The 14503-nt window shown below is 37.1% G+C and overlaps 1 protein-coding gene across 2 annotated transcripts; it reads right to left on the bottom strand.

Moving 5' to 3' along the window:
- Positions 1-5481: 5481 nt before the first annotated feature.
- LOC108676381 lies at positions 5482-9733 on the bottom strand. 2 transcript variants are annotated; one of them, XM_018164450.2, is made up of 3 exons: positions 9245-9733; positions 7839-8396; positions 5482-5763 (listed from the first exon to the last, which is right to left on the bottom strand). In XM_018164450.2, the coding sequence occupies exons 1-3, from the start codon at positions 9307-9309 to the stop codon at positions 5754-5756; spliced, it is 633 nt and encodes a 210-aa protein (XP_018019939.1). In that variant the 5' UTR covers positions 9310-9733; the 3' UTR covers positions 5482-5753. The 2 variants fall into 2 exon arrangements, with proteins under 2 accessions (XP_018019939.1, XP_018019938.1); XM_018164449.2 differs by lacking the exon at positions 5482-5763 and having other exon boundaries at positions 7276-8396; positions 9245-9724.
- Positions 9734-14503: the final 4770 nt, after the last annotated feature.

The raw sequence follows: 14503 nt of genomic DNA, 5'->3' as shown, positions 1-14503 counted from the left end.
AAGTTATTATGTAGGTAGGATTCCTTACATTAAGTTATTATGTAGGTAGGATTCCTTACATTATGTTATTATGTAGGTAGGATTCCTTACATTAAGTTATTATGTAGGTAGGATTCCTTACATTCAGTTATTATGTAGGTAGGATTCCTTACATTATGTTATTATGTAGGTAGGATTCCTTACATTAAGTTATTATGTAGGTAGGATGATTAACATCACGATAGGTTTGTTTCTTGTAAATTCATCAGTTCATTAACCGAACCTTAAATATTACAGAGATATTGATCAGCATTTATGGTAGCGAACCAATATTATTTATTGCAGTTTTAATGTATATAAATACTGTAAATGGAATGCTGGCCGATATCGCGTTATATATGCTGGCGATATATAACGCGATAATATAACCCTAATTAATCCAACATGGATACTATACCCTGTAGTTTTGTTTTGCCTAACACGTATTACCCAATCTTTGCCGCAGTGACTAAAGATGCAACATTTGCATCGATTATTTTTTAATAATAATTTTTCTCCACTTCTAGTGCCATGCGTTCGTATGATGTGACAACAATAACTGAGCATGCCAAAAAATTAACCTAATTTGAAGCCACACTAATTAATTCCTAAAATACCATGAACCCATTCATGGCGTTAGTTACATTGAACTATTTCCCGTTCAACATAGAATATTTTTACGTCATGGCTCCATCTGCAATTTAGATACAAGAATTGACTGTGTGCAAATTATTGTAATGTAGCAGTGACTACAGTGCAAGTACAATTACCAATGCTATTTGGGCAGGGTGGCCCAGTGGTTACAGTTCAGATTACCAGGTTTAGAGCAGATAGGCGCGGGATCCATCCCAGCTCCAGATCCAGTGCGCCAGTTTCTGGTCAGAATCGGCGAGGAGGCCGGGCGGTTAAGCACAGCAGAATTGTAGCAGTGAGTTGCGTGTTCGAGAACACAACATGCTGTGAATGTTCTGCGATGTTTAGAATCGGCGACAGGCCTACGGCCTACTAAACACTGAAACCGCTATTAGCATTATTAATTTATTATTTCTATTATAGTGTCCAGTACTATACCTCATCGTATGTTATTGCAATCTTTCTATATAATTTAGAAGAAATAAAAAGTAAAATTAAAATTATTTTATTATTATATTATTAGTATTATTCTGCGTTAAATAAATCTATGGATGACATGAAAAAAAAATGAAATTAAAAATGCGCGACGGCGTATTTATTAGTTGTGCGAATGCGCGACGGCGTATTTATTAGTTGTGCGCATGCGCGATGGCGTATTTATTAGTTGTGCGCATGCGCGACGGCGTATTCATTAGTTGTGCGCATGCGCGACGGCGTATTTGTTCTTTACTAGAACCGTTAGCATTTCTATCACTGACGATGTGAAGATGATTAGTGATGGTTTTGATTCTCGTTACTTTGACTTATTGGCACAATGGAGTGCGAAAAGTTTCATCTTAGGTGATGAATACGGGTAGAAGTAAACCTGAACAAATATTTTATATCCTACATGCTTAATGATTATTGAAAAATGAGAGGTGTAATACACCATAATTGTAATCACATTCATTGAGCATCACAGCTACTCTGCATATCTTCTCTCATAAAGAACAACTATGCTAATTCAGTTACTAATCCTTATAAGCCTACTTGCCAATAAGGTAAGTTAAGGCTACCAAAATATAATTTATCACTACTTTTATATGATAGCTAACCTGAAATTGAGAGAATTGGTGGTCGTACCGCCATTACTGAGCATGAACGACTTTTCCCTGATTTGAAGCATAACTGGAATATTTACCTAACTGAATCAACCGTTGCTGAACCCTATCTGCAGTAAACGCACTATGAACGTTCAGCGGCTGCTGCAAATAGTAGAAAACTTGTACATCTAGTATATGCAAAAAAGGCGCAATGAGCTCCATTTTCTTATTGATAATATTAAGACATCTATTTTAAAAATTCAAACTGACATACATGGATAAGGCGACTGTGATGTAAGCATGTGACTTTTCACTTACTTCGATCATATACAAATATTTAACAAAGCAGCAACTGTGTATTGAAATACGTTGGAATTTACCTGAAATTTTCATGACGCAATTTAACTGTGAAATGATTCACGCGTTTCATTGTATTAAGGTGTTGATGGCGGACATGTCACCTGTTGGTTTAAATATGTTACCCCGCCACCACAATCTGTTGCCATGTTCTCTATGATAAGGAAGAAAACGAGGAAAAGTCTATGGATAACTTTAATGAATTTCAGACCTATATTGCATAAACCAATTTATTTTCACTGAGTTGAACGCCTTACTACAGCACCCTCCATCCTTCTTTCAAAATAAGGAGAAAATTTTGAATTCTGTTACAAATCATCAATTGGAGGTGTTACTCACTTAGCAGAACAAACTAATTACAGATTATTTGTTAGGTACAAACCGTTTGAATAATGTACACTGCTGAAAGCGTAAAGCCCTAAGGTACTAAATAAATACGATAGAACATATTTGTAATTTATGAGGCTGTTCTCATTGTATAGATATAGTATTGAATAATATAAAAACAGCGCATAACTAATTGAGGATTTTGTTTATTAATAAGATCGAGAAATATCCACGACACAAAGAAGCTATCGCAAACACAGTGAGATCCAGCGGAACTGCCTGCGGNACATTACGCTTTACAATTACAATTTTTTACATTAACATCACATTAGGTTTGGTCCTTGTAGATTCGTCAGTTCATTAACCGAACATGAACTATTATTGATATAATGATCAGCAGATAATTAAATATTACAAAGATAATGACCCGCATTTGTGGTAGCGGACTAATATCATTTATTGCAGTTTTACTGTCTATAAATACAGTGTAAATGCTGAATAATAAGTATTATTACTGATCGTGGAATTATTACTCGCAAACCTGGAATGCTCACCGATATAACGCGATTATTTATTCCCACTTACCTACAGTATAATTCATTATGGATTTACCTCCGGCGTACAATTTTATCTTCTCCGTTTACACTCAATCAAAATAACAACTACTTCATTTTCAATGAACGTTAAAATGTCAGCAACTATTTTGGTCTATTGATTGATTTCGATCCTAAGCAGTAACTGAGCACCAAAGAAAATGGAAGCGAATTCAAGCCAGACTAATTTATTCTCATAATACCTCGAACCCTCTCATGACGTTAGTTGTATTGAACAATTTTCCGTCCAACTTCTAATATTCTTGCACCGTGGCTCCATCTGCAATTTAGATACAAGAAGGAATTTAATACCGTTTATTGTTTGCAAATTATTGTAATGCGTCACTGACTACAGTGCATGTACAATTACCAATGCAATTCAGTGCCCAGTACGGCACATCAACTCGCGCTCGTTGAGTGAGAGACGAGGCAGGTCTCGTCAATACGTCTAGTCTTCGCTCATCAATACGAGACACATTGAGGCGAGGCTCTATCGACTGTCTCATGTCTCAGCGAAGACGACGAAGTTCCGTTAATTTTCCCAGACAATAACGAGACTTCGGGTCGAATGGACGACAGCTGTAGCTTCGACAGCTTGTGAGCTGCACAACGGCTGTAACGGGACAGCTTATATCTGTAAATATCGTAGCCTACAGCTGCAGTATATATCGACTGACCAAAACAATCCGGTTGATCACGACGACAGCTGTTCTACGTTCTTCTCAGCTGGATCACGCTGTGAAGAACCTGTGCAACGGCAGCTTTTATTTTTCATTGTAAAATATATCTAAAGGCCAGTACGTGATAAAGCGAGCACGAAATTCAAGCAAAGTAAGAAGGAAAAATGATGAACGAACTTCCATTTCCTTTCATGTTCCGCAGAACCTAAATGTGCTACCAAAATGTAGGCAGAAAACAAAGCAATAAGCTAAGCGGGAGTAACGATTGAGTTTTTCACACTTTTGCCGCAGCTACGATACTTGGTCGCTACACTGCTTTAGATATATGCCTTCCCCTTCCACTGCTGCTATTTCAAAAGACCATATTCTTTTTAAAATTGGAGCAGTGAGTTGCGTGTTCGAGATCTGCAACAAGCTGTAAATATTTCTGCGATGCTAAGAATTAGCGACAAGTCTAACAGCCTAATGAACGCTGACACCGATCTGCTATACTATACATCTTTTACATCACTCGGTGTTATAAATTCTACATTCGGTACATCACTCTAATGTTGGTTTTTCTTGTGCAATTTGTACAGCTAAAGTTATCTTTGTTTAGATAATACAGCCAAGGCCTCATCACTGCTTTGTAACAATCGTATACCAGATACGAGCTGGAGAACCGCCTGCTGCCATGACATTTCCAGGTGAATCCCTCAGAAAGGACCAGCCAGATACAAGGAACAAATTCTGATTATTGTGATGAAAGTCTACAGCCATAAGAAAGTAATGAGGATAAGCAAGAAAAATTCCAATAAGTATGAAATTAGATACATAATCATGTTATTTTACCTGCTAAAGGTGTAGTTCAGTATCATTCTATTAAAGGATCAAGAATGTTTTCTTTGCAAATAAAAGAGCATGAATTTTGTTAATCAGTACATCAGAACATGAAAAATCTATATAATGAAGTATGTGTATATAAGTTGACCTTGTGACGGACATGCAAACATTTAACCTCGTCCTTGCACGTATGTTATGAAGAGTTCATCCAAATATGAGCGCGTCAGAAAACACGAGATAATATTATTCAGCTCCTGGTTTTGTTGCAACCGATCGCAATTTACACAAAATATTAGATAATTTTAATTGCTACAACACATGAATCACGAAGACTAGACTAGTGTTTCGACTGCAACAGATCCTTAACTGAGGAATCCTACAAATTCTTCTAATTCCTGAACATTATTCACTTTATTATTGAGCTAAAAACGATCAAGGCAAATTTTGTTTAGTCATCAATAAGCGTTTCATGATGTAGGCAGGAATTCTAAGTCAAATTACCTCGTGCATTGAGAACGTATATTGGCACGCGACAATTCTAAACGTACATAATTGCCCGGCCTAGAAGAGGAAGCTTATACGAGGTAAATAAATATTCAGAAAGATTAACTTATAGGTAAACATGTTTTAATGTTATGAGGCTACATGGGGTCTAGCTTTTCATAGTTAAATAGAAGTACTTAACTGACTTAAAGGGCTGACTTAAAGAAAGCAGAGCTGCTGGACACATAATATTTGCTTCTGCTGCTTGGCTTTGTGACGCAGGAAGTTTGAGATTCGGATATTATTCAATAGAAATATTTCCCCTCAAGAATATCGAAAGCTTCAAAAAAGTGTAAAAAAATATCCCAACAAAGTTTGATCTGTCAACTCACCAAAGAATAACATAAAAGAACACAACATAGCCTTTACACATACAAGATATACATTGTTATAGTTAGAAAATTCAAATAGTCCATTTTAGGAACATTTTTATAGCGCCAGCTCTCTCAGCAGCACAGCTCCAATTATCACTTGATTAGTTTCAAAACCTATAACCTTCCTATGAGGTGACGTGATGGAAAAGCAGGTAATAATCGCCACGTCTTGCCGTTGCGAAGTTGTCGTTGCCTTCAAGGAACAAAGCCCTGAAGTCCTTGAGCATCACTGAAAAGGTTGCCTTGTCATCATCCTCGCTCTCACCGACTATCTTGATGACTTGGTTGTAGAAAAGCTCTCGTTCTTACCTCTTCATGAAACTCTCATCTTCTGCATTGAAACTGTCCAGCTTGCGCCCTAAATACTTCTCCATTTCATCCCGGTTAGCCAAATAATACTTCATATTACAGGACAGCGTCACTGTCAGCAGTTTGAGAGCCTCTTCAAAAGGAATTTTTTCAATGGTCTCCACTGGCTCATTTGGATCAAATGATGGATCACCATGCCATTTAAGCGAGTAGAGATAATCTAATTTCTCCCTCAACTCAAAATAACTTGAGGGCATCAAATTCAGCCCGCAGGCATAGTCCCCATAACTTGAGGCTTTCAGCTTCGGGTTTACAATTTCCTTCCAGTTAAAGTTATCCTGGCTCTCGAAATATTTGACTACATCTAAATTAAATCCATCCTTGTTTACATAAACTTTGTTATTTTCATCTATTTCCATAACCATTGGTGCTTCATCAAAACAGTAAGTGCCATTTTCCAGCTTCTGCTGGACATCACTATGGAAGCTGGTCAGCTTCTGGGTGGCCAATGCACGCAGCGGCGTCCTGTAAATGAAAGAGATGGTCAATCTATAGTCAATACATAGTAAATATTTGTCATAAATAGAGGCAGAATTAAATAGGGAACTACAGTTAGATATTCATGCCAAATCATCATGTCTGGTAGTAATTTCCTAGTCTTCAGCCTTCCCAGCAGGACATGAATAACCAATTCTTACCTAAATTTTGCAAGAATTTAGGAATAAAGAATCAAAAATTCTTCTTGAACAAAACTAGGCCACTGGTTTAGTTTGCTTCAGAAATACTAGCGATGGAAGTCATCTAATCAGTTATTCTCACATGCCTTGACAGGTTTAACATATATAACATTTAATCATATTTCCTTAAAACTCACTTCATCAAAACATTTAAAAAATTATGTAATAAATGAACTAAGTGAACTTAATGATAATAATGCAGTGACAAAAAGAAAAATAAAGCCAGCAAAAAACATGCCCCAAACTAAGGCTACAGGCAACTATTTCCAAAATCTCTGGCATTCATAATCAGTCCAACATCTGCTGACTTGAAAGAAAGTTTAATCAGAGTAGCATTTTATTGTCCTTCAAGAATCTTTCACAAACTATAGTTTGGCCAATGATAATATTGTGCTACNCAGAAAACCCGAGAAAATATTATTCAGCTCCTGGTTTTGTTGCAACCGATCGCAATTTACACAAAATATTAGATAATATTAATAGCTACAACACATGAATCACGCAGACTAGATTAGTGTTTCGACTGGAGGGATCCTACAAATTCTCCTTTTAATTCCTGAATATTAGTTATTTTATTATTGTAATAAAAACCTTCAAGGCAAATTAAGTTTAGTCATCAACATACGTTTCATGATGTAGGCAGGAATCTAAATTATGATTATAATTACCTGGAGCATCGAGAACCAATATAGGTGCACAATAATTGTAAACGTACATAATTGCCCTGCATAGAAGAGGAAGCGTATACAAGGTGAATAAAAATTCAGAAAGATTAACTTTTAGGTAAACATATTATTGATATTTTGAAGCTACATGGAGTATAGCTTCTAATATTTAAATTAAGAATACAAACAAAATTGGGCTGACTTACAGAAAGTAGAGCTGCTGGACACATAATATTTGCTTCTGCTACTTGATTGGGACGCAGGAAGTTTGAGATCATCGGAAATTATTCAATAGAAATTGTTCCCCCAAAAATATTGAAAGCTTTAAAAATAGGTAAAAAAAATCCCAATAAAGTTTAATTGGTAACTCACCCCAGAATGACATTAAAGAACATAAAATAAGCTTTACATTACACATACAAGAGATACTACATGGTCATTGTTAAAAAATTCAAAGAGTCCTTTTTGAGACCATTATTTTAGCGCCAGCTCTCTCAGCAGCACAGCTCCAATCATCACTTGATTAGTTCCAGAACCTATACCCTTCCTATGAAGTGGCGTGATGGAAAAGCAGGTAATAATCGCCACGTCTTGCCGTTGCGAAGTTGTCATTGCCTTCAAGGAACAAAGCCCTGAAGTCCTTGAGCATCACTGAAAAGGTTGCCTTGTCGTCATCCTCGCTCTCACCAACTATCTTGATGACTTGGTTGTAGAAAAGCTCTCGTTCTAACCTCTTCATGAAACTCTCATCTTCTGCATTGAAACTATCCAGCTTGCGCCCTAAATCCTTCTCCATTTCATCCCGGTTAGCCAAATAATACTCCATATTGCAGGACAGCGTCACTGTCAGCAGTTCAAGAGCCTCTTCCAAAGGAATTTTTTCAATGGTCTCCACTGGCTCGTTTGGATCAAATGATGGATCATTTTGCCATAAAAGCGAGTAAAGGTAATCTAATTTCTCCCGCGACTCAAAATAACTCGAGGGCATCAATTCCAGCGCGCAGTAATAGTCCCCATAACTTGAGGCTTTCAGCTTCGGGTTTAAAACATCCTTCCAGTTCCAGTTTTCCTGACCCTCGAGATATTTGACCACATCTAAATTAAATCCATCCTTGTTCACATAAACTTTGCTATCAACATTTATTCCCATAACCATTGGTGCGTGACTAAGACGGTAAGTGCCATTTTCCAGCTTCTGCTGGACATCACTATGGAAGCTGGTCAGCTTCTGGGTGGCCAATGCACGCAGCGGCGTCCTGTAAATGAAAGAGATGGTCAATCTATAGTCAATACATAGTAAATATTTCTGTCAGCAGAATTAAATACGGAACTACAGTTAGATATTCATGCCAAATCATCAGTTAGATATTCATTCCCTAGTCCTAACCCTTTCCAGCTGGGTAAGAATATCCCATTTAAACCAAAATTTTGCAACAATTTAGGAATATATAAAGAATCTAAAATTTCTCTTGAACAAAAATAAACTACCTACTGGTTTAGTTTGCCATAGAAATACCTACTATAGCGAGTCATCTAATCAGTTATTCTCACATGCCTTGTCCGGTTTAATATATTTAATTACCATTTAACCATAACATTTAAAAATATTTGCTTAAAAAAATAATGTCATTCAAATATTTTGAAAATTTTGTTATAAATGAACTGAGTGAACTTGATAATATTAATAATTCAGTGACATTAAGAAGAATAAAGCTGGCAATAACAAACATGCCCAAAGCTAAGGCTACAGGCAACTATTTCAAAAATCTCTGGCATTCATAATCAGTCCAACATCTGCCGACTAGAAGGAAAGTTTAATCAGAGTAGCATTTTATTGTCCTTCAAGAATCTTTCACAAACTATAGTTTGGCCAATGATAATATTGTGCTACTCATTTTATGTGTCAGCCATTATCGTTTTGTTAAGAAAAATATTGGTATCTTGAGCCAAATATATTTACATAGACAGCACAATATGAGAGAACATGATTTTCTTGTCTTAAGATGTATATTAATCTTTATCAAACATGGATTTCTTTCACACATTATATTAAACTTTGACAACAAAACTTCCACAAAATAAGATCTAAGAATACTTATCTCACCCAATGACTCCAAGTAGCTTCTTGGACAAAGCTGCAAGCTCACTTTGCAGGGCTGGAAAATACATGACTGAACTGTCACAATATTTTCAATGCTCCCAGTATCTTGTTTCCCCAATTCTAATGGTCACTACTGGAAGGAATTCACAGAAAATTTATCAACAATTTCTTAACAAGTATAGGTACTTTCTTTTCCTTTAATTAAGTCCTTGAATAAATGGCAAAACTATAGTTAAAACATACTTTTGAAGAAAACATGCAAAATTTTAGGAGATAAAGTTCAAGACCTTGTGCAAGTTGCTGGCAATTTCCAGAGGTACAGAGAATTTATAGCTTTTGTGTGCAATGGCTTCCAAAGAAATTAAGAATTGAGTAGCAAAAGTCAAGGAACTTGACTTTTGATCAAGTATTGAGGAACTAGCAGGCAATTTTCAGTTTAAGCCAATATACATAGATAGGTATATTCATCACAGGTTATAGAATTCTGAAATACAATTGCAGGTAAATGATGTAATTTCTCACAAAAGCAGCAAGTATATAGTTGAAATTCATCATAATAACTTAGTTCCCAATTCCCATGAGAGTGACCTACTATAATTATAATAGTAACATACAATATACAGGCCTGAATGAGGGTTAGCATTGGACGAGGACAAGGTTACCAATTAGTAGGAACAGACCATGCCTATGTTAGCTAATAGCTAGGTGAGAAGGGTAATAAAAGGAGAATAATTAATTCAGCTAGGTTGTTCTGCTCTGGTAGGTAAGCTAGAGATTTAGGAGAAATGATGTGGTGGCAAGAGCCAAAAATTGTATTGGATAAGAAACGTGCAAGTATATCCTTATATAGGGTACTACCGTGCTATTGGAGTACGTATAGACGAGTCCCAGGGTGCAGAAAGTGGGTGAATATTGCAAGATCTTTGGCAATGCACCAGCAGCAAAATTTACACCTTCAGAAGATCTTGCAACACATTTGCATTGAAATTACTGCATTTTAGATATTCGCCAGTCTTCAGCCAACTATTTAGAAAATAGTTAAAATCTGAATGACCACAAGCGCATACAGTAAGGATTCTGGCATGTTTAAATTGAATCGATCAGGATGCAGTGAAGCTTGTCCGGAAATCAGTTGCAATGAGTGTAAGTGTTGCAGTGCGTGGCATATACTATCAGCAGCATTTTCTTATTAAAAATTACCTGGCGACGCATCTTGAAAATGGCTGGCAATGTTTTGGGCTAAAAATCCATATATTGGTGACACAGCTTGCTAACTCTGCACCCTGGAGCTGGGATCATGAATGGGATGAGTCTGATGAGATCATGTAAAATAAATGTGTACAAGCAAGTACAAGCGCATACAGTAAGGATTCTGGCATGTTTAAATTGAATCGATCAGGATGCAGTGAAGCTTGTCCGGAAATCAGTTGCAATGAGTGTAAGTGCTGCAGTGCGTGGCATATACTATCAGCAGCATTTTCTTATTAAAAATTACCTGGCGACGCATCTTGAAAATGGCTGGCAATGTTTTGGGCAAAAAATCCATATATTGGTGACACAGCTTGCTAACTCTGCACCCTGGAACTGGGATCATGAATGGGATGAGTCTGATGAGATCATGTAAAATAAATGTGTACAAGCAAGACCCTGTCCCTGTAAATTAATAAATTTCAACACTGAACACAAGACACAAGAAAGTCCTTCACTCCTTGGCACACAGCACGCTTAGCAGCAGGGTTGCCAGATGGCAGTTGGCCTTAAAAAGGCCATGTCCAGAAACAAAAAAAGGCCTTTAACTGGATATATACAATATACCTACTAGTATATATGTAGGTTTCAGTGAAAAACTCCCAGTATTTATTGTTTCAAGTTTTTACAATTTAATTAGGAAGTACCCCATCTTTTTTGCTGGGTGTCCACCCTGAGTTAGACTGTCAGAGTTTACATGAAGCCACAAGGTCAGCCTGATGGCACCAGGCCTAAGGCCTCTGCCTGAGGACTTGTTGCTGGTAAGCTTTTAGTCTCTTGAACGTCTTGGTACAGGAAGCAAGTCAACGATCTCTTAAGAGAGATCAGTTCTCGTGCAGCTCAGTACAAGATTTGAGGAATTTCAAATAAATGCTCACTTGAGGCAATGCATAAGAGTAAATGAATGCAGGTTTAGCCTCCCTAACTACTTCAAATAACTAAAATTCACTAAAAGACACACCTAGATGATAAATACGTCAACAATAAAAGTTTATAGAACATAAGTGGCAGCAGTTCTCAAACCGGTGCATGCTTGTATTTATTTAGCTGTGAGGAACAAAGGAAGTACCTTTATCATAAATTTTAGCCAGCAAACGCAATTCAAAAAAACTAAATCGCGGAATTTGCCGGAAAAAATATCGTCTGGCAACCTTGCTTAGTAGAAGCGCGTGGTAGCGCAGTCTTAGGCCACAAATTTCACTCTTAATTAAATAAACCATGGAGCCAACGTCCAGCGTCACCAAGCATTCACTCAGCAAGTCAGCATCAGAGCTAGAAACCGCATACTGCGCTTGAACTCCATAATACAGACACTTCGCCGAAAGATATTAGCGCCGTAGGTCTTTAGCCAATGCTTTATTAAGCATGCTCGCTCATAAGCAGGCAGTGCCTCATCCGGCTGTACCTACTCCGACCTAACCTGTTCTGGCCTAACCTACTCACGCTGTCCCGGCTCACAACTTTCTTACAGCCAATGACTGGCTCTACCAGCGCACCTGAACCGCCTTTCTAACTTCCTGTAGTCAATGAGGTTAGGTTAGGTCCACTCAGGCTTGTTTTGTGTTGAGAACTGTTGCAACTTGTGTAGGTTAGGCCTGAAGAGGTTTGGCCAGATGCAGCATGGCCATGCTTACCTTTAGCAAGCGTACCGCCGGATACCCACAGCCACATAATAGTGGCTGTGGACATCCGGCGCTATGGCTTTGAGCACTTGACTTCATAGGCTGCTATGCCCTCTAGAGCTCTTACCTGCGGAAATAAATATGAACCAAGTGTGAAGTTTGGCAAAGCTGGCCTCCGGCATGCGCCCCGTAGCGCGGCAGATGCAGAATAGGCTTGCTGGTGGCTGTGTCTTAAACGATGTTGCCAGAAGGCTTTAGTTGAAATTTGCGAAACGCGGTAGAACTATCGTGAATTACATACTAATAATTGTCAGCAAGACGAGGTGATCATTACCTCATTTTCCATCTACCAGGGCTTAAAGGGCTAGAGCACCGGCATGGCGCACTTACCGGCGAACGTTGCCGAACCCGATCATTCGAGTTTTGAACGAGACAAGGCGCGGTTAAACCGACTCTGTAGTCAGCACGAGTGCCTACGGAACGGGACCTTATTTAAAGAACAAAAATTACTAGATTGCTTAAGTCGCAAGTTTACCAGGAATTTAAAAGCAAAGAAAACAGCCAGAATATTTATCTATATATCTAATGTTATCTATATCTAATGTTATCTATCTATAATGTTATCTAATATTATCTATATATCTATTCATCTATATATCTCTATATATATAGAATATCTAATGGCCGTTTCCAGACCTCTGTGTTCAGAAAGCCAACGTTTACCGGTTTAAACACCAGCTTTTTTAGTTTTTGCTCATTTCGTTTTAAATTAAATGGGATTAAAACATTATTAAATCGTGGCTTCCGTATTTGTTCAACTTTCAATGCTATGCACACTGAATTTGAGTTTTTGCGCAGCATTTTTTCTTTAAATGGGTTTCCATCGCAACTGATTTATAGTCAAATTAAGAAATTCATGTCAAGGCAATATAATGAAGTTGTTCCCGATTGTGACAGTAGGAACCTGATTTATTGTTCTTTTCCCTACTTCGGTAAAGCATCTGAGACTATGGCTAGGGAATTGAAAGATTTGATCAATAAATATATTCCGAATGTAAATCTGCAGGTGCTATTGGTGAATAACTTCAAAATCGGTTCGTTCTTCAAGTATAAAGATGCTCTCCCTCTTTTTATGCGTTCGTCCCTAGTATATAGATACAGTTGTGCGCAGTGCGCATCAGCGTACGTCGGTATGACGTCTCGCAATTTTTACACTAGGCTGGCGGAGCATAANCAACGCTCGGCAGGACTTCACGGCTGGCAAGGATATCCCGAGCTTTATGTGAAGCTTGCACGACCTCGGAAAAAGATAAACTTCTTAATAGCTTCTTCATGAATCCATTATTAAATATGTTTGATGATTGTGTATTATAATTAAGGGGAGTATTAAATGCTGTATTATAAGATCCATGAATTAAATGAGAATCAAAGACTGGTTCTTCAAAGTTTTGACGAGCGTCAGAAGTATTTCTTGGGCCTGCAGGCTGCCTGGCGCACGCAGAGCTGCTGAGCCGCATGCATTGCTGCAGCACCTGCAATATAAAAATGTTTACATGTTTAATGGAGTACAGAATGAATGATATTAAATAAATAATGTATTGGTGCAGCACCTGCAATATCATAGATTAAAATCTTCAAATGAGTACAGAATAATATATATACTATTTACAGAATATATATACAATTAAATAAAAAAAAACTGACATTGAAAATGAAATTTTTACAAATTTTATTCCCTCCATAAATTGCCAGCAGTAGCAGAAATAAAAATATGATTTGTAAGTTCATGTAAAGATTTATTAAGTAAGATAACTAGAGAATTTCAAAGATAATAATAATTATTATTATCTTTGAAGATAATAATAATTTTAAGATATAAGTAAAGATAATAATTTTTCAAATGCACATCCTCTAATTTGCGGAATAACTTATAAATGATGTTAACTCAATTGAAGGTCAGGAGAAGGAAAATGTCTCCTAAAGCATTAAAAAAGTAAGTAGCAGTCTAAACTTTACCTTTTATTCTAAATAATTTTTAAGATAAATGCAAAATATAGGCAAGATTCTCAATTATGCTTTGTAATTTTCCAGATTACATCAATACATCATCAATGGCACTTTAGATTGGAATTTTCATAATTATTTTGTAGATCTTATGGTTGCCATGTGATAAATTTTCTATACATTTGAAATCCTGCAGCCCACTTGTGAACTTTTCTCAACAAATAGATAGAAGGTAATTCATCTAGGTGGAATCTTGGTGGAATCTTGCAGTTCATCTAGGTGGAATCTTGCAGTTCATCTAGGTGGAATCTTGCAGTTCTAGAAAAGGCAAGGAAGCTGTAGTTGCATCTTGTAAGATAGATATAGGTATTCCCTACCTGACTAAAAT

Source organism: Hyalella azteca, unplaced genomic scaffold (assembly GCF_000764305.2).
Source record: "Hyalella azteca isolate HAZT.00-mixed unplaced genomic scaffold, Hazt_2.0.2 contig3557, whole genome shotgun sequence".
NCBI classification, from domain to species: domain Eukaryota; kingdom Metazoa; phylum Arthropoda; class Malacostraca; order Amphipoda; family Hyalellidae; genus Hyalella; species Hyalella azteca.
The sequence above is the reverse complement of the archived record's forward strand: the minus strand, read 5'-3'. Positions and strand labels throughout refer to the sequence as shown.